At 41.4% G+C, this 24,170-nt stretch overlaps 1 protein-coding gene across 1 annotated transcript in view; it reads left to right on the top strand.

The window, feature by feature from the left end:
- The window catches only part of LOC126176259 (protein yellow-like), a 48,921-nt gene that overhangs the window by 11,168 nt on the left and 13,583 nt on the right, over window positions 1–24,170 (top strand). Inside the window, exon 3 of the mRNA XM_049923406.1 lies at window positions 15,631–15,948. Within this exon, the coding sequence (XP_049779363.1) occupies window positions 15,631–15,948 (318 nt within the window). The remainder of the gene's footprint in view (window positions 1–15,630; window positions 15,949–24,170) is intronic.

Consider the following 24,170-nt stretch of genomic DNA (forward strand, 5'->3'; position numbering starts at 1 on the left):
GCTGCAGTCCGGAACCGCGGGACTGCTACGGTCTTAGGTTCGAATCCTGCCTCGGGCATGGGTGTGTGTGATGTCCTTAGGTTAGTTAGGTTTAAGTAGTTCTAAGTTCTAGGGGGCTTATGACCTAAGATGTTGAGTCCCATAGTGCTCAGAGCCATTTTGAATTAACGTGGGGCTGACCTCTGATAAATTATATTAAATTTTACTATTATATGACAACATATAAATGCTGTACTCATCAATGAACAACTGTCTTTGTTTTCCTTCAATTTATTTACGGCCTTTGACGTTAACATGACATACTATTTTTTTGTCGTATGAGAACAACACTCAGCTTTTAATAACCATTCAAAATTACATAAACATTGTAACAATTAAAAAGTCAGGAATGGTGAAGCCTTTAAGAAAATCACGAAGCTGTACAAAAGTACTTTATTTGCAACTGCCGGTTTCACGTCAGTATAGGTGCATCTTCAGGCTTATAACAGTTACATTTCCATACTGTGCATGGACAACTGCGGAGTCCAAGCTTTCGATAAGAGTCAAACCACATTGGTAGACCGTAATAATAAAACTGAGCACACCAAAAAATGTTTGTGAAAATGTACAAAGTATTGCTGTAGAATGCGGCAGGCCGGATAATACCTCATATAATGTATTATAATATCCGGTAGACACGAACTGTATAAACGATATCAATAAAACTTAAAATGCCGTCTATCGTGCTCACTTATGCTTCTATTGCTAACAGGCCGATGTAGTGTAAGAAGCTCATGGAGGCTGTGGTTTGGCTTGTAACGTGGACTACTTTCCGAAAGCTGGAATTTCGAAATTGTTGATCTACAGTATGGAAATGTAGCTATTACAAACCGGTAGTTGGGAATAAAGCACCTTCATGCGGCTTTGCCGATTTTGGAAATACTACGTCATCAGCTCTACTTTTTAATTGTTAAAGTTTTATGACAATTTGAATGTGTATTGAGTGTTTAGTTTTGTTTTTGTTATTCATAAGGTCTCTGAGATGTTTTTGCCTGCCGAAAATGTCTGTCATAGCTATCTACGAATGATATGTAATTCAGACCTCCAATCATTAGGTTCACTTTACAATCATATAGCGCAAATATATATAAAAATTGTGTTCGAGCACCTGCTCTAAGTGAACAATGCCCTAGCTGCATAAAAATCTGTAAAAGACTTTCTGTAAGCGGACTAACAGCTATTGATGGCTTTCTTCCCAGTACGTCTCATCATCAAACTACAATGGATGTTTCGGGATCCAGGCGGATTCGCCTACAGGTCCCTATAGTGGAAGTCTGGCGCGCTACCACTGAGCGGGCGGGCCACTTTGAATACATTACGCTCTCTGACAGGTAAAACATTCGTTGTGATGCGTTGTCCAGAGCATCCGGCAACAGGGCAATCTCGTGGCCACTCGGAGAGCGTGGCGCCAAGTTCCCGTAATTTAAAAATGGTGCGTTGTCGATCTACACAACGTTAGTAATTTTGGTTGCTACTAGCATCAGCTATCCAGGGTTGAAGTTTCGTGACACAATTTATCTCTGGCCTGTATGTTTTGGCATTTTGGAAATTTGTGGTAAGTTCCTGTGGGACCAAACTGCTGAGATCATCGGCCCCTACGCTTACACACTCCTTAATCTTACTTAAACTAACTTACGCTAAGGACAACGCACACCCATGCCCGAGGGAGGGCTCGAACCTCCGACGGGAGAGATCCGCGCAAACCGTGGCAAGGTGCGTAAGTCTACGCGGCCACTATTCGCGGCCCCTGTACATTGTTCCATAGTTTATACTCATACACTGTACTCTCAACTTATTCTTTAATTTATCAAATTATTTTGATGCCACACGATGTACAGTTTGTTTACCGTTAAATGTTTATTACACATTACCACTGAATTAATTTATTTCTTAAATTTTGCACCACCGCTTTTATTATGCAGTTGCACTACTATAGATATCTTTACATATGCTCCTGAAGATGGCGTAGTAACCAACCGAAACTGTTTATACACTCCTGGAAATTGAAATAAGAACACCGTGAATTCATTGTCCCAGGAAGGGGAAACTTTATTGACACATTCCTGGGTCAGATACATCACATGATCACACTGACAGAACCACAGGCACATAGACACAGGCAACAGAGCATGCACAATGTCGGCACTAGTACAGTGTATATCCACCTTTCGCAGCAATGCAGGCTGCTATTCTCCCATGGAGACGATCGTAGAGATGCTGGATGTAGTCCTGTGGAACGGCTTGCCATGCCATTTCCACCTGGCGCCTCTGTTGGACCAGCGTTCGTGCTGGACGTGCAGACCGCGTGAGACGACGCTTCATCCAGTCCCAAACATGCTCAATGGGGGACATATCCGGAGATCTTGCTGGCCAGGGTAGTTGACTTACACCTTCTAGAGCACGTTGGGTGGCACGGGATACATGCGGACGTGCATTGTCCTGTTGGAACAGAAAGTTCCCTTGCCGGTCTAGGAATGGTAAAACGATGGGTTCGATGACGGTTTGGATGTACCGTGCACTATTCAGTGTCCCCTCGACGATCACCAGTGGTGTACGGCCAGTGTAGGAGATCGCTCCCCACACCGTGATGCTGGGTGTTGGCCCTGTGTGCCTCGGTCGTATGCAGTCCTGATTGTGGCGCTCACCTGCACGGCGCCAAACACGCATACGATCATCATTGGCACCAAGGCAGAAGCGACTCTCATCGCTGAAGACGACAAGTCTCCATTCGTCGCTCCATTCACGCCTGTCGCGACACCACTGGAGGAGGGCTGCACGATGTTGGGGCGTGAGCGGAAGACGGCCTAACGGTGTGCGGGACCGTAGCCCAGCTTCATGGAGACGGTTGCGAAAGGTCCTCGCCGATACCCCAGGAGCAACAGTGTCCCTAATTTGCTGGGAAGTGGCGGTGCGGTCCCCTACGGCATTGCGTAGGATCCTACGGTCTTGGCGTGCATCCGTGCGTCCCTGCGGTCCGGTCCCAGGTCGACGGGCACGTGCGCCTTCCGCCGACCACTGGCGACAACATCGATGTACTGTGGAGACCTCACGCCCCACGTGTTGAGCAATTCGGCGGTACGTCCACCCAGCCTCCCGCATGCCCACTATACGCCCTCACTCAAAGTCCGTCAACTGCACATACGGTTCACGTCCACGCTGTCGCGGCATGCTACCAGTGTTAAAGACTGCGATGGAGCTCCGTATGCCACGGCAAACTGGCTGACACTGACGGCGGCGGTGCACAAATGCTGCGCAGCTAGCGCCATTCGACGGCCAACACCGCGGATCCTGGGGTGTCCGCTGTGCCGTGCGTGTGATCATTGCTTGTACAGCCCTCTCGCAGTGTCCGGAGCAAGTATGGTGGGTCTGACACACCGGTGTCAATGTGTTCTTTTTTCCATTTCCAGGAGTGTAGTATTAAAATATGAAACGACAGTTTATTGAAATAATCCTTATACCGTCTCAGAAGAGGGAGGGAAATGTTCGTTGAATGGTGTACTTTTGACTATGTGAAACTGACTGGACGGCAGACATGAACAGAGAGAAACCGCTACACGAACAAAGGTTAGGTAAGGTTTCGGATCTAAGATACTTGAGCAAATGCGTACAGTGATGACGCGCTAGCTATGAAACTAGTCTGCCGTCAAAGACGAGTCTCGTCAGATCTTTAGATATTCAGATTTGAAAGACGGTGAAACCGTCATGCGACGGCAAAGCGTTTGTTGTCCCTAAAACATTCAGAGACATGGACCTGAGAACTTGACGCTTTGGTGAGGCATACGAGTCCGCCATCAGTGATGGACATTGGATTATTGTGCTAAACGTAGCAAAACTTTCTTAGAGAACAGTGCTCCTTAACGTTGTTGTTAATGAAGTACCTCAGCAAATAACACTGTTCGACATGGGTTCTATTTCTGATATTAAAGTATGTGCTTCTAGACCATTTTACCGTGGGAAATTCAAATAAGTAAACAAAATATCGTTGTCAGGGATACTTTTTATGTAATATGTACATATATATGTATATTCACAATTCATGGCAAACACAGAGACGTTATAGAGAACAGGTATGTTGCCACATCCAGTAATGATAGAACGTGATAATTTCTTGTGCAACAGCAGGTAGGAAGAATCAGACATCATTAGGTTATCCCCCCGCCACACCTATGTCATTAAGACCACCGGAAACATCTCATTAACTCGAACGGCGACAGCCGGTCGCTACCTCGGCAGTAAAGCTTCACGCCTCCTAGGGGCAGGTGCATCGAGTTTACAACAGTGGTGTTAGCCGCAATTTGTGTCAGTCTTAACGATTGGGTGTTTTGGCTGACAAGTAACTGTCTGTCATATTTCCGAGCACCGTTGAATTTTTTAGTTCCTGTGTGTAAACTGATTGAGCCTGGTGCTGAAGGTAAAACGACTGCTTGTTTTTACACATCAGCGTTCCTCTAGTTCCCTACTATTAATTTAATACACGTGTATTACCAAAGTGGTATTTTTAAATTTGCAGAAATGCCACGTCATCGTGGATGTCGATATAAGCCAGACAACTTCTGCTACACCTGTGGGAAGATCACTTTTGCCAGAAATAGGAAGAAAATTTCTTCAGTCATAAAGAAAGCATACAAACATTACTTTGGAGTAGAGGTAGGAGACCAAGATAAAGAATGGGCACCACATTTCTGTTTTGCTACATGTTACTGCAAACTAATTCAGTGGTGGAAACGTAAAGAGAATGTGGTGTTGTTTGCTGTTCCCATGGTGTGGAGGGAGCCTAAGGACCATGTTACTGATTGTTATTTCTGTCTTACATAAATTCACGGTTTTACAAACAAAAAGTTGAAGAGGCACATTGTTTACCCGGATCTGCCTTAAGCGAGAATGCCAGTGCAGCATTCTGACAACCTTCCAGTACCTTCAAGAGCTCGAGGTCAAATTCCGAGTGACAGTGAAAGTACTGAAGAAAACACAGATGATGATTCTTTATATCACTGCACAAGTGAGTCATCGCCACATTTGTTAACAAAGGCATGTTTAAATGATTTAGTACTTGATCTAGGACTAAGTAACCAAAAGGCGCAGCTGCTTGGTTCAAGATTACAAGAGAATAATGTACTGCACCAAAGTACTAAAATCTGTGTGTTCAGGCACAGAGAACATGCCTTTATTTCTTATTTTTCAACTGACGAAGCACTGACATTTTGCAATGACGTTGCTGGCGTGATGAAAGTGCTGAACTTTACTTATATTTCACAGGAGTGGAGACTTTTCATAGATGCATCGAAAACAAGTCTGAAGGGTGTTTTGCTCCATAACGGAAATAAAATACCCTCTATTCCAGTAGCTTACACTAGTTTGACAAAATAGAATTACGAATTCGTACAAAGGATGCTAAATTCATTAAAATACAATGAACACAAATGGAAGATATGTGCAGATTTCAAGGTAACTGCTATGGTACTGGGAATGCAACAAGGCTACACAAAGTATGCCTGTTTTCTTTGCGAGTGGGATAGTCGATATCGAAATTCTCACTACGTGAAAAAGAAATGGCCTAGGTGAAGATGGAAAGTTGGCGAAAAGAATGTACAACGTGAAAGTCTGGTAGCTCCTGAATATATACTACTTCCACCGCTTCACATCAAACTTGGCCTGATGAAACAATTCGTGGAGGCCATGGATCCAACAGGCTGTGGGTTTGCATATCTAGCTACCAAATTCCCCCATCTTTCAGCTGCAAAAATGAAGGAAGGTGTATTTGTGGGCCCACAAATCAGGGAGCTGCAGAAAGATGCAAATTTTGAAGCATGTTTAACTGATAAAGAAAAAACCGCATGGGACTGTTTCAAGATGGTGTCGGAAAACTTCCTCAGAAGAAGAAGACCCTCATCTGGACTACTTCACAGAGAGTTGTAGTGACGTATCGGATGAACGTGGGGAAAGATTCCATAAAGACATTTCTACCATAGAAAGGCGCTATGAAGGGAAGTGAGTACCTTCTATGTTAGCAGATTATTGCTGGAATATCATTCCAGAGAAGAAAGATAAACACTAGAAGAGAAAAAAGTGATGTGCATTACAAGGCAGTGGCTCATTGTTTGTCAATTTTCTGTAATTTCTCATGTCAGATAAATGCTTCAAAGTGCATACACAAAGGTTACTGTGTTATATGTTAGATCCCATCCTCCATTAATGTGATGAACTTATAACATCATAAAGACGTGCATTTGTTTGTCGAATTTCACTTCATGTTTGCTGCACTATATCAGAATGGCTCTAATGGCTCTGAGCACTATGGGACTTAACTGATGTGGTCATCAGTCCCGTAGGACTTAGAACTACCTAAACCTAACTAACCTAAGGACATCACACACATCCATGCCCGATGCAGGATTCGAACCTGCGACCGCAGCGGTCGCGCGGTTCCAGACTGTAGCGCCTAGAACCGCTCGGCCGGCACTATATCAGAAACTGAAAACAGAAATAAAATTGCGATTACACATAAACTATCCCTGACAGAAAAAAACCAAAAACAGTTTTCAATTCAGCACTCAAAATACAACTAGGATCACAATATTTTTTATCAGAAATAGAAAAAAAGTTTTTTTTTTGTAGAACAGTGATAATCAGTGCTTACTTCACTGTTGTTGCAAAGGTGTAATCTGGTACAGCAGCAGTGGTTTTGGTCTTGCCCTGACGATGATTCAGTGGAATTAATCTGAATGGTCAGTTGAAGCTTCTGCTTGCATCCCATCGACGACTATTTTAGACAAAGGTGGTAATTTATGAGTATGCTGTCTCAGCACATGCATTACTGCATGTAGACAGGCACCACTGAACTCTTTGTACAACATTCAATCTGGAAAAAATGCACCACGAAAACTATACATTACGACAGCATTAATCCTTTTGTTTGATGGCTTACTTGCACATTCGCATTCCAGTGTAAAACTAGTGTATGGTACTAGTTTGTGGCTGAGCGGTTCTAGGCGCTTCAGTCGAACCACGCAACCACTACGGTCGCAGGTTCGAATCCTGTCTCGGGCATGGATGTGTGTGATGTTCTTAGGTTAGTTAGGTTTAAGTAGTTCTAAGTTCTAGGGGACTGATGACCTCAGAAATTAAGTCCCATAGTGCTCACAGCCATTTGATGCTAGTGTACAATCCTGTAAGAATGAGTGAAAGAGTTTGTGATAATGAATACACCTGGTCGCAAAATTCACCAGAAATGAACAGGAGGTCAAGATCAGTATAAGGCCGTCCAGTGACACCGATTTTTCAAGTGATTTGCACTTATCGCTCACATGCAGTCTCCTTGCAGATCAGTGTAGCTTGCACAGTGTTAACCCACTAAGCAGATTCCATTTGTAATGTATGTGTCTCCCATCTCAGAAAGAGTACTCGTTTGTTGTTACAGTCACCCCCTCATTGATCTCAGAAACGTCAGCCAGTCACAAATTCCTTCAGGTGTTAAAAGGTGTGATGGTAAGAAGGTGCCAAATCTGGCGAAATGAGTGGGTGAACCAACAGCTTCCCCGTAGATAGTGAAATTTAGCGACGGGTGATGATGTTCACTGCACTTTCTTTCTTTCCACTCTAGCCCATGCCCCCCTCTGCCGTATTTTCGCGGACTATTGACTTGAATGATTAATCAGTTCTTGTTTTACCTCCAGAAAATTATTTTTCATGCTGAAGACGCTGGCCATTACAGTCCCAGCAGATTGAAAAAAATGGTTCAAATGGCTCTGAGCACAATGGGACATAACTTCTTTGGTCATCAGTCCCCTAGAACTTAGAACTACTTAAACCTAACTAACTTAAGGACATCCCACACATTCATGCCCGAGGCAGGATTAGAACCTGGGACCATAGCGGTCGCGTGGTTCCAGACTCTAGGGCCTAGAACCGCTCGGCCAACCAGGCCGGCAGCAAATTGAAACTTCGCTTTTTTTTTTTTTGAGACTGTACGACTGTTGTTAATGGCTGCCAAGTGTTTAGTTTAAGAAAATCTATCCTACCAATTTTTTTCGTTAAACGTACCCATGTGGTGTGACATCTGTCGAAGCCGGTGATCGTGTTACAAAATTTATAAAATATTTTTTTTATTTACCATTAGACAGGATGGTTACAATGAAACTGTCAGTACGTACCTATGTAGACGAAAGTCTATTAACAAAATGAATACCCACCTTTATGGGAATAATTTTCAGATTTTACGCTGCAGGATTCGCGTTGTTAGCAGTGTTACAGTCGTAATTTGCCATTAGGCGCTGGTACTGGTCCGGCTACGTAGGGCTGAAACACGTGTACCAGTGTACATTACAGTCGCAGACTCATCGGTCTGGACAAGATGAGAAGGGCTTTACTCTTACCGTTGTTTTATCATCGCTTCTCTCTGCGAGCCTGTAGGTATTAAAGGAATATGGAGAGATCCTGTCTCCGCACCGATGTTGAACAAGATTCGGAAGTTTGGATTAACTGGCGGTTTAGGAATTGCTCCTGGGAGAGGCTGATGGCCAATTGCGTCAGAAACCGCTGAAGTTTTTGTTGCCATATCTGAGAATTCTGGACGTGATGTGCCATCTTCCAGCGGTTCACGAGTTGTGCCACGACAGCTGAACATTCCACAGACCATCGTCGTTTCGGGTAGCGATAGATAAAACTGTACTGCGGTTCCAGGCCGTCGTGGGTGCAGACGGTCTTCACAAAGAGCAACTTTTGGAACCTGAAACGTAAAATAATACGCAACACATGTTACCCTCTCACGTGATAAATTAAAATGTGTTTCTTTCAGCGGGTTACTCGTTATTTCTGTCCTGTATGCCGTGAGAAATGTTTCCAAAATGTTTAATTGGCCTATGATCACTCGTTTATCATAGAAGCCCTTGCAAGTAGCGAAAGTTAAATTACAACCACCCTGTACATTGGCACGATGTGTTTTGGTAGCATGCTGCCATTATCAGGTGGTTTACAGTTACATGAACATTAATTTTTAATTATAGATTCCTTTGATATATCATGTCTGTTTGTCAGGTGTGCCAACGAGTTTATGTATAGAAATTTTTCCCTACCCACAAATATTTATTATTTTATTGTTCAACATTAAATGTGCTGTACAGTTAATCTCAGGGATGTCGTTATTTACTTTTTCGCCGAATTTGTCTTGTCCAGCATACAAAGCGCAAAAACAAACTAAGTACCATCACACTTTCATATACAGTTCCCTATATTCCAGATTTTGTTGATGCAGAAATAAAACTTATTTCCGTCGCTAAGGAAGTATATAAGTTAGGACAAACACTTTTATGTATAAGCGTATTTATGTCATTGTACATGTTATAAAGTCTGATAATGTAGTATTTATTGGTGTATACAGTATTAATAAGTCATTTCTTATAAAACCGTCCCATAATCGCTGATATTTTCACTATCACATTTTATTATTTTCGGAAATCAACAAAAGTGGACCCGCGTGCCTCAAAAGTTGCCCACAGTTGATTCCACACATACTGTTAGGTGCCGCAAGATTTCTCGTGAGGTGCCGAGTGATGTGGGACAGTGATAACGCACTGGACTAGTATTCTTGAGTAGTTTCGGAGTCATTCGGCGATGAAAAATAAATTCTTTCGCTGATTGCAAAACATGACACAACTGGTGATTCATTCGGGCAAGTACGATGAGAAAAAACTTGACATGAGTCCCTGTTTAGAAAACAGAAAACAACAGTACCATTCAGATGTGGGTTCTCCATGGTTCCCCCAAATCATCTGAGGGGGTAAATCTCAAAATATTTACCCCCAAAAAATACGGCTGACTTCCAAGTCCCACCTTGTCCCCTCTGTAACGAACATGTCGCGGACAGGATATTAAACCTGAATCTTCGTTCTCTGTCCTGCTGTGTACATGCTGTCTTCTAAGTTGTTCGTCTATAGTAGTCGACGGTTCAATAACGTACTACGCAATTTCTTGATATTATCACTTACTTTTACAGTTTAGAACGTCCTTCAAGAGAGAAATGGCCTCTTTCGAAAGCAGCCGCCTCTTTTTTAGCTGTCGACAGTTAAGGAGCAGATTACTTTTAAGCTTGCGAAAATTTCGGATTAGTCTTTATTACTAATAAACAGTTCGAAACCAAGAATTTCTGTTGTCATTTGTCATTTAATTTCAAACATTTGAAGACACGTTAAAGAGAACCGTTTGACACTTGATTTATGTTAAAAATTAATTTCATTTATGGCGACGGCCTGTACTATAAATTTCCGTCCCTGTAAGTGTTGTTATATATCACCAGTCTCGTGTCAAGCGCTTCATGAGTCCGTGGTACAACAAAATACAGGCGTTTTGCCAGTCCAACCCATGCGGTTCAAAAGTGACGTCATCATGCTCTGGGTGATGATTGTTGTCAACCCAGTTCATCTCCAGATATCTTCTCAGCGAGTTGAAACGACATGATACCTAGAGGGAAGAATAAAGCTGGATGGTGGACCGGAATTATGATATAAGAGGTTTACCTGTTTATGACAGAACTTCCCTACTTCAGCCACTCGATACGCTACAGTAGCTCACGAGAAACTATCATGTCCCTAATTTGCCTACATGTTGAGATTCTAGTTTTCTGTTGATTAGTAGCGAGGCTCTGTAGAGTTGGGAGAACTTCACTTTTCTTTCCTCAATTCGATCTAGAGTTGTCCAACCCGTGTTAGTGAAAGTGAAACATAAGTGCATTGTATCTGTAGTTATTTGTGAAGTTACGTTTAAATGTCTGACTTTCTAGAGAGTTGTAAAAGAAACAGATATTAAATTCGAGTTATGTTAGTGTCTGACCCGTCTTAGCTCAAGGAATAAATAACCAGAGTGTAGCCTGTTTTTGCACACTGTCGTTTTTCTTCTCTGGTGCTGTAGCACAGTATTGTTCTAGCTGTTTGTTTCAGAAAACGTGGTCCGACGATGACACGCTGTATGCCCTCGACTGTGGCGTCGTAGAAATAACGACGAATCCTAAAAATGTGTGTCCACCGAAAATTATTACCTTCGACTTGCGCACTGACGAGATTGTGAATATCACAATAATAGACAACGCATTTTTCGAATCGCAGTATGTTATAATTTGGGTAAGTATCCAGACTTATATGTATAATTTTAACGGCTATTAGTTTTCCAATGGAAAAATCTAGAGGCACTAAGATCTACTCACAATTAACATCACAGCAAATTTAATTAACATCTGTATACGAACTCCCTTGACATGTTCTGAGGGTACCTCAATATACGCTTGTAATATGTCTGCGCATGGTTAAGCTATTAAGACCAAAAAGAATGACTCTCGCCACGTAATAATGCCCCAGGCACCTCCATAGATGCAACTTTTGGTTGTGAAAGAGACCATACGTTGTTGTTGATCTGCAGCTGAAAAGTACTGCACGAAGTCCGTGTTGATCTAGGGACCACACAATTTTACGATCGTACAGAATATCTTCTGTAAGACTATGGGACAGGCATTGAGAAAATTATTTCATTACATAGAATTTTCGAGGACAAATTTTTGATAAGTATGAGCTATGTGTGTGTTGAAACTAAATATGTTATTAACGCACTTAATCACGAACGTATGCTACCGCCTTATCCTAGGAACGTGCGCCTAAAGCAGATAAGGTTTTTGCTACCAGTAACAAACCCTGTTCAAGAATCGCACCGAGTTATGTTAATAAACCGCTACTCTAATACTTATTCCCTTCTCCGGAACTTTTCTGCAAACCGTCCACGAAAATGAGTCTGTACTTTATATGGTACTAGCAGCTTCCAACTTACTGAGCCACGTTATTTCAGAAGTCCTCGATCTAACTAAGCATCTACCGTTAATCCTCACTACCGTATATTCTATCCAATCTGTAAATCTGTAAATCTGTAGATATTCACAACAGAAGCCACTCACTGACATTCCAACACCTTGATAATGTCCTTCGTGGCGCCGCTTTCCAGAGTTTCTAGGACACTGGATCCATCCTTATTGTTATCAAGCCCGTCCATACCAACATTCTTGAACGCCATAAGCTACGAATCTATGACAAACTTATTACGCACAATAAAACATCAGGAATGACGTAGAATTCTTCCCACGCTTAACTGTTTGAAGTAGTGAAGAGGATTCTACGGACCTGCTAGAAGGCCACCTTCTACTCATTTCTCTACAACATCACCTCCTACCTGTCAACTAGCTGAAGGCTATTCACTTGACATTCTACTTCTCACTAACTTTAACTGGCTCAAATGGCTCTGAGCACTATGCGACTTAACTTCTGAGGTCATCAGTCGGCTAGAACTTAGAACTAATTAAACCCAACTAACCTAAGGACATCACACATATCCATGCCCGAGGCAGGATTCGAACCTGCGACCGTAGCGGTCGCTCGGCTCCAGACCTACAGCGCCCAGAATCGCACGGCCACTCTGGCCGGCCTAACTCTAACTACTCCCTTATCCTCATCGTTCACTGACGTCTCATCTATACTGCAACTAATAAGCAGTAGACACCATAAAAGAGACTGAGTTAGGTGTGTATCAAATAATACGACATTAACAGAAAACATAATAAAAAAAGAAAACTTACCTCTGCCTGTCGTTTCAAATTTAAAGATACGCACTTGTCTCTCATTGGTCACCATGAACAACACAAATTAAACCACCTTCGATATTACTTCAAGCGCATTCCTAGTCTCTGTGGTTTGTACGATCTTATATTTGCTTTACACTTCGACGCACCTAAATCATTCCCCTCCTGTCCACCTACCACACTATTAAACAAGAGGGTTTGTAAAGGGTAAAATAAACAGTTATGAAAGAACTTTGTCATCAGAATAGCTAAGGCTCTTTAAGGTAAACCGTATCGTAACGTGAGCAATAATTACACGAGTTATAATCTGCAGCTTCTGTTCAAAATATTCAGGTGTATGTGAATTTTTAGAGGGCCAGACTGCTGAGGTCATCGGTCCCTAGACTTAACTAACTGAAACTAACTTATGCTAAGAATAACACACACACACACCCATGCCCGAGGGAGGACTCGAACCTCCAGCGAGAGGGGCCGCTGAATCCATTACATAGCGCCTTAAACCGCGGGGCCACTCCGCGCTGCCTGCAGCTCCTGCTTCCACATTTTGTACCTAACTATTTTCTACACTTTTGATTAATTAATCGACACATTAGAAGTCTCATGCTTACTGTCAGCTGCAAATTAATATGAAACACGCACCTATTTACGATCAACATTAGGTTCACAGTTCGAACTTTCTGCTGAGCCACTAACGAGCATACTGAAAACTTCACAGCTGCAAATCGTTCATTGAAGCTGCATTCTCCTATTTGAATAACGCCCAAACTCCAGTTCGCCAGAATTGTCACTTCCATCAAACTCATGAACAACGTGCATCCAAATAGCTTTCCAGTTGTGCTTATTGTCCTAATTGAGTCTCTTATCAGGTGGTAAGATTTTCCATCTTCTAATCCACACTGAACCCCAACATACGCCCACACATGCTGCAATTTTAAACATCACGATGGGCTTAATATGCAGTGCTACTAGGCTGTTGTATATATGTAAACCCATAAGTTCTCCAACGTAACTTCAACATACTTCTATTTCTAGACAATCGAATGTAACTCCTTATTTTTGTAACGTATCTGTTTTAAACAGCTCGAACCAGATACCATCTCATTAGGAACCCTGTCCCCTGCCACATTTTCCTCTTGATGAAAACAGACCAGCCTTCATTTTTGAATACAACCCAGGTTTTTTTTTCCATCACCCCCCTCATATTAAGACCGCTCATCATCAACCAAGTTGCCTCCTCGATTATTACCCCTATCTATACTCCACTATAGTTCTCTTCCCATCGTATCCCGTGCATGTTTCCAGTTCAGGGCTGCTAACAGCTTAATTTGGTCACCTTCAGCACTATCATAATTCTTTTCACAACAGGTGGTTTGTAATATCATCGACATTTAACTAATCGAGAACTCAGAATTTGACATATAACAGGGCTAGGTTTGAAACTTTGGTATGCTTTGGTTACTAGTGTACACGCATTATATTCTGGCCCGACAACGTTAGGGTGAACATTTTCATTTAAACAATTGCTGAAACTAGTGATGGGGGAGCAACACTGGTCCATAAACAGACGAAACGAAAAATTTTTCTTGTGCCTAGGAGCTTATAAAAATATTACTTTATTGAAATTACAATGTAAGTTATTAGCTATGTTAGTCTATTACAGGTGGCCTATGTTTATGTCTGTATGATAACTGTTTCATTATTTTCCTAGTGTTGATAAAATGACGGGATATTTCCTTCGAAGACCACGGCCGCTTTCATTCTGCATCCTAACATAATTCGAGCTTGTGCTCCGTCGCTAATGACCTCGTTGTCGACGGGACGTTAAACACCAATCTCTCCCTCCAGTATAGATATAACAAATTAGCGGTTTCTGGAGACGTGCGTCTTATACTTGAGGGGTATGAAAAAGTGTGCTGATCTACTTCTGATCTGTGTGACCCGTTTTGACCCTTCCAGAAATTGTATTATACATTTACTGGTAGGCGATCAGGTGAGAATGTGTACTTCCAAGAAAACATCCACATCTCCTCTCCTCAGTCGCCTGTCTCTCCAGTATATGGGGTGTCTGGGCTACAGGTATACAAAAACATTTGTTTTTATTTCTGTACCCGTTAAGTTTTATAACTTATTTGTCCAAATTTTACACAGCAGCTCAAACTTTTTATTCTTGTTGGCACAGTTCAGTGCGGTCACCGTTTCAATCTCTACAGGTGTCGAAAGGTATTCCACATCTGGGCACTTATTCATAAGCATGACGGTTATCATGGCCTCTATTGTGGCGTAGATCCGTTGTCTCAAGCCTACGAGGTCTCGAACCCTTATTCGGTAAACAATGTCCCTGATGAAACCCCCATGTATTGAAAACCAGAGGAATCACATCGGAAGTCTGAGGTGGCCAGATAATTAGAACCCCTTCGCCCCCTCTCTCCCTCTTCCGATCCAACGCTCAGGAAACATCTCACAGAAAAATGTTGTAACATCCTCATGGTCGTGGGATGGGGCACCATTCTGCTGGAAAATGACGTCTGAGGTTTTTGTGGAACTGCATAGTTCTCCAAGATGTGGAAATATGTGCTCTCTCCCACAGACCGAGCAACCTAAAATGTCGAGTCCTTTCATTATAAAGATTTGTTTGTGTACACCTATAGCCCGAACACACTGTAGTGTCCCCTCCTTACGCCTCTGTGACACAATCTGTAGAATCACGTTTCGGCGGATCTTCATTACCACGACAAGTCAATGCGCGTGACCTTGGAGGAAGAATGCATCTAACTTTAGGTCCCTAGGCTCTGTCTTCATGAGAGCTACTTCATCGCTGTCTCCAGTGGGCTGCGTGCTCTGTTTTCCTAGCATCCATTTCAAGGGATGAAAGCGTTGTTTACCGTGAAGAAATTCCACTGTTTTTCTTGTGCTATATATCTTGCATAGGCCACGTAACAGAGCAGCAGAATTTAGGCCAGGTACGTTTTCTCTCTACACAGGTGGAGGCGTGTCCAGCTGGCCGTCTGCTGGCCTACAGTTCCGACGCGCTGGGCTCCACATTGACAGTGACTGACCTCACCACGGGAGTCTCCAGACACCTCACCAGTCAGTACATACACCCAGTGCCGGGGCTGTTCTACGTTGCGGCGGGCGGGCCCCCGTACTACATGGGAGATGGCTCGTACGGTTTGTCGGGTGACCAACGTTGTGATGGCAAACTCTACTTACAGGCCTTCTGCAGTAACATCCAAGCTGCCTTGGACAAAAAGATCATCCGGGACGCAAGCGACGGTGACATTCTAGATCCCGTGACACAGGTAACGCAATTTTTACCCTACTGTTAATTCAGACATGGCTCTCTAAATGTGAGTTTACACTTGTGCCCCTTGCGGCTAGTCGCTGTGCTGCTGTAGCTTGCTCCGTACTCAAGCAGAGGCGCCCAATGTGAACACAGGTATCAATGGAATTATGGAATTACTTGTACGCACATGTTGAGGAAGTGGCATGCAACACATATGCGTGCCTCTGCCTGCGTGTGGGACAAGTACAGTCGCTCGGCGCACAGATGTAAAGGCACCATTGGACTGCTTAGTAACTGCATTGAAGAGAAGAGCCATAAGAGTACAAGAGGTAACTCAGCTTTCAAAGAACTTCATGTGACGTCGTTAAAAGATGTTTGGGGCCTAACACTTCATTGACTGGTGAGTAGATGCGGAGTAAGAGTTAGGACAGATGAGGCAAGGAATCTACTGTAATGTTGTCGAAGAAACCATAGCGGCGTTTTCGAGGATGATTCTCTAAAATCACAGGAGACCTGATTCGGAATGGGCGGTGATTCGAATTGGACAGGACAGAATTTTAACTCTGTTCCTCGTCAGTGCGAACCCAGTGCCTTAACGCTCCGCCATCAGGCTCAGCATCTAGTAAAAAACTGCTGGCATCTGCGTCGTGAGATGTACCAATGCATCGTTTGAAATTTGATAAGGTCAGTCTTTCAAAGAATCTGACTGATATTCACGTATAAGGTAACGCTCGATTGACCTGCTGGACATTACCTCACACACACTTTGTGACAAATAAAGTCGACGCCATCAAAGTCTTCGCTATACATAAATGTAACATTTTCTAACAGAATGTGGTGTAGGCAATGTGTTGTTTTCAGAATTAAAGATCAAAAACTGAAATAAAACGGATGATATTTAATCCGAAAATATCGCTCATACACTTTCATAGGCCACCCTGCACCCTAACTTCTATTGCTACACTGTTTACTTACACGTCCCATCAATAACCAGTGCCAGAGAACACGCCTGTTCATTTCAAAATCATCAGTCCATTAACTGAACAAAATCCAAGAACAAGCAGTGTTAGGCTAGCCAGAAAGGTATTCAAACGAGTTAATCTGCACACAGATTTTATCTGTTGAAATAATAAGGTAACTCAATTTCACGAACTTAAAATCAGGAATCACAGGCACAGTAACACGAGAAGTGCACAGCCACAGTAACACGAGAAGTTCATACAGTTTATCGAAATCAGAACTGCAGATGGAAAGAAAATTTACACGCAGTTCGTATAGTCCCATCCTCACACATTTGTCTTCAGTTCGTTATGAGCCACAAAAAAGTACTTTTTAGTTTCTGCCGATATTTCTGTGGTTTCATTTTCGAATGAGATTCGAAGATTACGATGAGCCAATTATAGAAGTAAGATTTATATTTGATTACTGTAACGTTTTGGTAATCCACGTCGTACTAGAAATAAGTGGTAGGAATTGGCGGAACAAACTGCCTAAATTACAGTACTGGGGAAGAAATAGCTATTAGGTAAGCCAAGGGCGTGAAGGAAAATAGGTCAGAGTTTAGCGTCCCCCTGGTGTCGTCGTTATTACGTAACCTTGGGTGCAGACAGAAAATACGAAGTTAAGTGTCGTTTTTATTTCTATGATGTTTTCTGGAAGTCAGTGTCAGGATCTTTCGTGTTAATGCTGTATTTATTTAAAGTAGTCAATCCACGTTTACCACCAGCGACTGCTACAACAAGCTGCGTGTATCAGATCTTCAATCACACTTTCCCCAATAAGATCACATATTCTAAAGCACTGGGAAGTCCTGGCTTACTCAGTGTTGATCATTGCATTAAATCTGAAGGAAGAAATTGAAAGAGGTCTTGCACCTCCATTTTCTGCATTTTTCTCCATGCTTCCCAGAACCCAACTCACGTATCTCAAATGCTGTACCACTTCACTTCAGTATTGCGTTCCTGTCTTGCTTTACTAGTCTGTTAATTTTACAGATTTTGTACGTTAATTATAAAAATATTTTCAATTCTTAGTTAACATGCGGTCACGATTGCCCAATGTTCTCAAAGCTATTTCAGAGTACAATAATAATAAAATTCCAGGCAGCGATAAGAAACACTTAATTTTAATATCAATTCTTCTATCTGATGATTGACGGGTAGACAAGTTTCGCAGCGGACAATATTTAGTGTGGAACTATGTCACATAAAAGAGGCATTTTATCAACAACAGAAGCTGTGATATAGTCATGAGAAAGTTTTCAGGGATCCTCGAAAATATTTTTTTTAATTAGTCTTGGATCTCTGCTTATTTGTAATGAGGTAAGTGAGAGACAGTTATTCTCAACTTACCTGTCTCTCTTCATGTGCAGTATGTGCGTTTTAATGGTGCCCTTTCCATATCACAAATAAACATTGCGATCCAAGACCGGCATTATAATACGGCAAACATTTTATCAGTAAATTCACTGTGTCATATCAGTAAATTCACTGTGTCTTATGATAGATTTCAAAACTACGAATTCAGTGATCAAGAGTTTTCTGATGGACCAGAGAACATAGAGGTCTTTTATACGCTCATTTAAGTGACATGTAAAATCCAAGAACATCTAAGGAAAAGTGGGATGTTCATGGAGTCATCTTTGTTGAAGACGGGATACATATATTTCAGAAATAGAGTTATGTTCTGAAGTAGAAATATTAATCAAGTGCAGCAGCTGCTTTTCCTCTGAAACAGAATTTTATTTTCTCAGATGAGTCAACACTATTAGGAGGTGTACTTGTTTGTATCAGTTTTGATATCTCAGATCTATATCTATATATATCCGGATCCCGCTCCAGCTACTGCCGGGTCTGGGTGCTGACGAGTTCTCTCCATTTGACTCGGTCCTCCCACCACTTTTCTTCCTCCACTTGCTGCCAGGTCACACCTCTCCTTTCCACAGATATTCTCACTCCCATTTTACACAGTGTTCTTGGGCGCCGTCTATGTCTTTTTCCATCTATCTTTAGTTGTTCCATAATTTTGGGGAGTCTCTGCCCATGCATCCTCTTAACATGCCCATACCATCTTAATCTCTTTTTTTCAGTTTCTTCTCTCATACTCTCTTGTTTAAGGTCCTTTCTAATCTCTACATTACTCTGTCCGTTCTAGTTTTTTCCTTAACTGCTCTGAGAAATTTCATTTCCCCTGCTTGCAGTCTGCTCCAGTCAATTTCTGTCATTGTCCATGTTCCTTCAACATAGGTGACAACAGGGAAGTAATAATTCTTATATATAAGGAGTTTTGCTTTTTCTGAAACTTCCTTCGTCCAGAGCAGGTGTTTTATTGTTTGGTAGAAATTGCCTCCCTTCTGTAACCTCCTATTAATTTCGTTGGTTATTCTTCCATCCCTAGATATTTCACTCCCTAAATAAGCGAAACTTTCTACCACTTTGAGGGGTTCTCCATTCAAGGTAATATTTCTGTTGGTCCCTTTCTCTCTTCCAAATATCGTTACTTCACTCTTATCCTTATTTATTTTTAATCCATACCTTTTCATTATTTCCCTCCATGCATCAAGTTGAAACTGTATATCTACCTCTTTATTACCCCATATTACCTTATCCTCTGCAAAAATCATCTTTTGTCTTTTTATTTTACTATATCATTAACTGCCCTATTTATTCCCTCCATCACAACATTAAAAAGTGCGTCTGATAGAATACTTCCTTGCGTAAGGCCTAGTCTTATTTGGCAGTATTCAGAGTTCCCCAATGGTGTCCTAATTCTACAATTATGTCCTCTGTACATTGTCTTTATTATATTAATGTATCCATCTTCTATATCTATCTTCCTCATTTCTTCCCAGAGTCTTTCCCTGTTAACTGAGTCACATGCCTATTCTATGTCTATAAAAACCATTATCACCCTTTTGTTATACTCCCAACTTTTTTCCATCAGTTGACAGATGGAAAATAACAGATCGATCGTGCTTCTTCCTTTCCTAAACCCATGCTGTACTCCACTCAGCTCCTTTTCTATCTTTCACTTATTCGATTTAGTAAAATTCTTAAAAAAATCTTGGCTGTATGACTCGTAAGGGTTGTTCCTCAGTAGTTTTTACAAAGTCTTTTATTGCCGTTTTTGAAGATGGGAACAATGTCTCCTCTTCTCCAATCGTCAGGTATCTCCACACACTAGATATTACTCTGTACAGACACCGCATTCCTACTGGACCTGCTGCTCTTATCATGTCCACTGCTACTTAATCAGGTCTTGGGGCTTCCTCCTCCCCCCCATTCATCTTCTTCACAGCTATTTACATTTCTTCCAGTGTAATATGTCTAATTCTGCTTCCCAACTTCTCTCAATTTTTCCATTATTTGTTGTTTCCTCGTTTACCTGATCCTCAGCGTTTAACAGTTTCTTAAAATAATCTTTCCAGAGATCTTTTATATTCTCTGGATATTCAATAACAGTACCGTGTTCTGTTTCCATCCATACTGGTACTTCAGAAGCCTTCCTTTTATTTTTCATCATTTTATTGAACATTTTCTTATTGCTCTTCACATCTTCTTCGAGGTTTTCTTGTAAGTTCTTCCCATGCCTTTTTCTTTGCTGTTTCCACTATTTCTTTGAACTTCTTCTTCTCCTCTATATATCATTTATGGTCTTCGTCATTTTTAGTTCTCCACTACTTTCCCCATGCTCCATTTTTTCTTCTGACTGCTTGGATTTTGGTATTATCCCACCAAATTGTCTGTCTTACGTTTTCCTTTCCAGATGTTCTGCCACATACTTTCTGTGCTGCTTCGACTAAGGTGTCTTTGAGTAAACTTTATACTCTTTCTTCATCGCAGAAAACTTCTTTTGGAAATTTTTGTCTGATTAATTCTCTATACTTCTCAGCACTTTCGCCCTCCCTCAGTTTCCAAACCCATATCCTCATCACTTTCTTCTGTTTTCTATTTTTCACACATTGATTCATTTTCCATTGTCCCACCAGTAATCAATGGTCTCCATCTGCACTCACACGTGGAATCACCGTCACATTTTTTTATTTTCTCTCCCCATTCCCTATCTACTAGAATATAATCATTTACATTCTTTTTTGATTATATTCTAGTAGATAGGCAATGGGGAGAGAAAGTTTCAAATATGAAGGTAATTCCAAGTGTGAGTGCAGATGGAGGCCATAGATTACTTGGTGAAACAATGGAAAATAAATCAATGTGGGGGAAAAGAGAGAACTTCTCAGATATTATATGGAATTATAGTGACAGCAGTTACTAGCGTTGTGTAAACAGGCTAAAAGGAAAATAAAATTTCCATAAACAGCATAAGAGAACACAGAATACAGATTCCTTAAAATTCTAAGGTGATATTAAAAATATATTGGCATAGAAAAAGACAATGGTACTGATAACTGCCTGATACCAAACATAATCTCCGTTACCAGTCAGTGGCTTTTTTTGCTGGTAGTCCCATGAACTAACGTATGTTGGTTTGTCAACACATTGTGTGATATTAAGAGGTTAAATATGGTCTTAGATTGGCCGTATATCTTCACTGAACACAGGTACAAATAAATCTGTCGTTATAATTGTGCTGGTAAATCGTACTGGCGAGGTATGTTTCCTCCCTAACTTTCGAACATTTTCAAAGTAAATTTCATTTCATCTGCGGCAGGAAAAATCCTTAATCAGTATAGGGCCTGTCTTCGTACGTAATCTGCTAGGTGCCAGCTCTGAGGTCTATCCTCTACCCACCCCTTTCCCGCAGCAACTGCAACACCACATCGCATTGCATAAATGCTTATCAAATTCGTCAGCAAACTGCAGATACACAGTTGATTACACGTCGTCGGCAGGCATCAGTAAACCAGCCGTGTCTGCACTTGTCCCAGGAAGATTATAGGATTCGCACACTGTTTCCAGCACTCATTTTCTGAATTGTGAAGCTTGAACCTCTATAGAACTGATTGTATATACTATTATTACCTTTATGAACTGCTTGTCTCTTGTGGTGGCATTCAATGTCGGCCAGACACGTGACAACTTCTTTCGGTTCAATTCGTCATTCCCAGTTTGTGGGATGTTATTTCCTTACCTGAAATGAAAAAACGAAGAATCCAATTAGTTTGATGTTATTTTGTCATTATCACTCTACATAATTTAATTCTTGCAAGTAAAGTAATTGCCTAAGTCCTATCCGTTATCCCCCATGCAAGTTACAATGTAGAGCAATTTCCAGCTTCTATCACAATACTTAGCTTACTGAACATACACTCGTAGTATGGTAATTAATCAACAGAGATACATTAGTGAAATTGAGCTTCAGACAGAAGGACTTACATTGCGTGCTACGGCCAATGTGGAAGTTATCAACTAGCATGAAGAGTCTATAAGTGTCACATCATGAAACCTGAACTTAAGAAAGTTTCTCGGACTGCGCACAAGAAGCACCACATAACCAGCAAGTAAAGTGTGGAGTGTAGGAAAAAAACAAGTAAGATAAACCAAGAACTATTTGGTATAACAGTTACAAATTAAATCACCAAATGACTCACGAAGCACAACACGCGAAGACAAAATAACTTGTGCTGATGGACAGTGGTTTGTGTGTGTGAAAAATAGCAAAAGTGTAATTTACGCTATAATTTTCAATAAATTTCTTCCACTAACGACATCGAGTTTCATCTTCATTTCGACGTTCTCGTTGAATGGCCAATGTACAGCAACTGAAGAATACGATCTTCTGAATTTTACGTAGGCTATACTGTCTACCATTCTCCGGACATAGAACGATGCTGTTCACTGCAACAGCAGAATTCCGAGAACACCGTTAACGCTAGACAGACTTGCGTTAATTGTGCCGAACATCCTAAGCGACGAGATATTGTACACTTTGAAATGCGGTGATTTTTCTGTAAAATGTATAAATTCTATCTGGCAAAAGAATATTTGTGGCTAAGTGTATGGAAACATTGTTACTGAGAATTTACAGCCGTATGATATATATTGGGCACCCACGAAACAAGTTCTGCTAGGAAATTCAAGGATGAACATTAAAAGAAGAACAAATAAGTTCAACGTAAAATCTACTTGCAGGCTCAACGTGAAGTCTCCCAGCATCACAGTTCTCTATGAGCAATATTCGCTACCTTTAAGTTCACTGGTTCTTGTCTAAGACGATACAGTCGTGCTGAGTCTTTTTCTTACATCCTTTCTGTCGTAACTACAATCACAGTTGTTCTTCCGTTTCCAATCTTGAGATGCTTACTTTTTCGCAATAGTAGTATTACAAGTTAAGTAGTTTTACGTCGACTTTTATGACTGCAATAACGTCTTGTTAAGATGAAACGCGTTTCTCTTTATTTTAAAGCACCATCAGTGCTCAATGTAACAATATTCCCTTTATTAAAGTTTTGTTTCCTAGGCGCATGAACAGTTCTCGTGCTTCCACTTACCACAACAAATAGCATTAAATTATCATCGTTAATCACTTTTATTTATTTATTTATTTTTGACATAATTCTTCACGTTCATCAACACACGTGATTTTAGCGCACGGCACTTCCACTAACACTATATATATTCCACTGACACTAAATATATTGTGTGAAGCACACTTGCGTTTAGCTGACACCGAAAGTAACATCACACCTCTCTCCTATATATTGCAAGAAATTGAGGAACACGCCAGTCGTCCCATAAAACCGTTAAGGAAATACACAATAAACTAGTAACGACAAACAAATTAGCCAAACGCCCCTAACACAGACAAATACGTCAGTTCTACGTGTGCTTCACAACCTCGAAAACACCAAACTCGTCGATGAATAAACACTACTACTACTACAGAAGGGTTTAAAAACAATGTAAACACAAAAATAAATTGATATTACTTAGTGTAAACGGGGTCGGCAACAAACGGCAGATGAATCGGAGTAGGACGGATATGTTTTGAATTGCACGCTACATCATCCGCACAGTTCAGTATACATGACTGCACTAGTTGCGCAAACGTCGGATCAACCGATTTCCTCCCTCTGCCACACTGCACTTCAAAAGAACCTTCCTTTTCTCATTTTGTAATCACTTTCTCCAGACTCCTCAGCAGACATCGGACCAGAGCCTTTATCAAACCCTTGAGTCTTCTGCACTGCTACTGGCGCACTGTCACCGTTTTTGTGACAGAGCTTTACCAGCAGCATGCGATCCTTCATGGTTAGAGCTATGTTGGACATCTCGGACG

The sequence above is a fragment of the Schistocerca cancellata genome, chromosome 3 (assembly GCF_023864275.1).
Source record: "Schistocerca cancellata isolate TAMUIC-IGC-003103 chromosome 3, iqSchCanc2.1, whole genome shotgun sequence".
Lineage (NCBI taxonomy): Eukaryota > Metazoa > Arthropoda > Insecta > Orthoptera > Acrididae > Schistocerca > Schistocerca cancellata.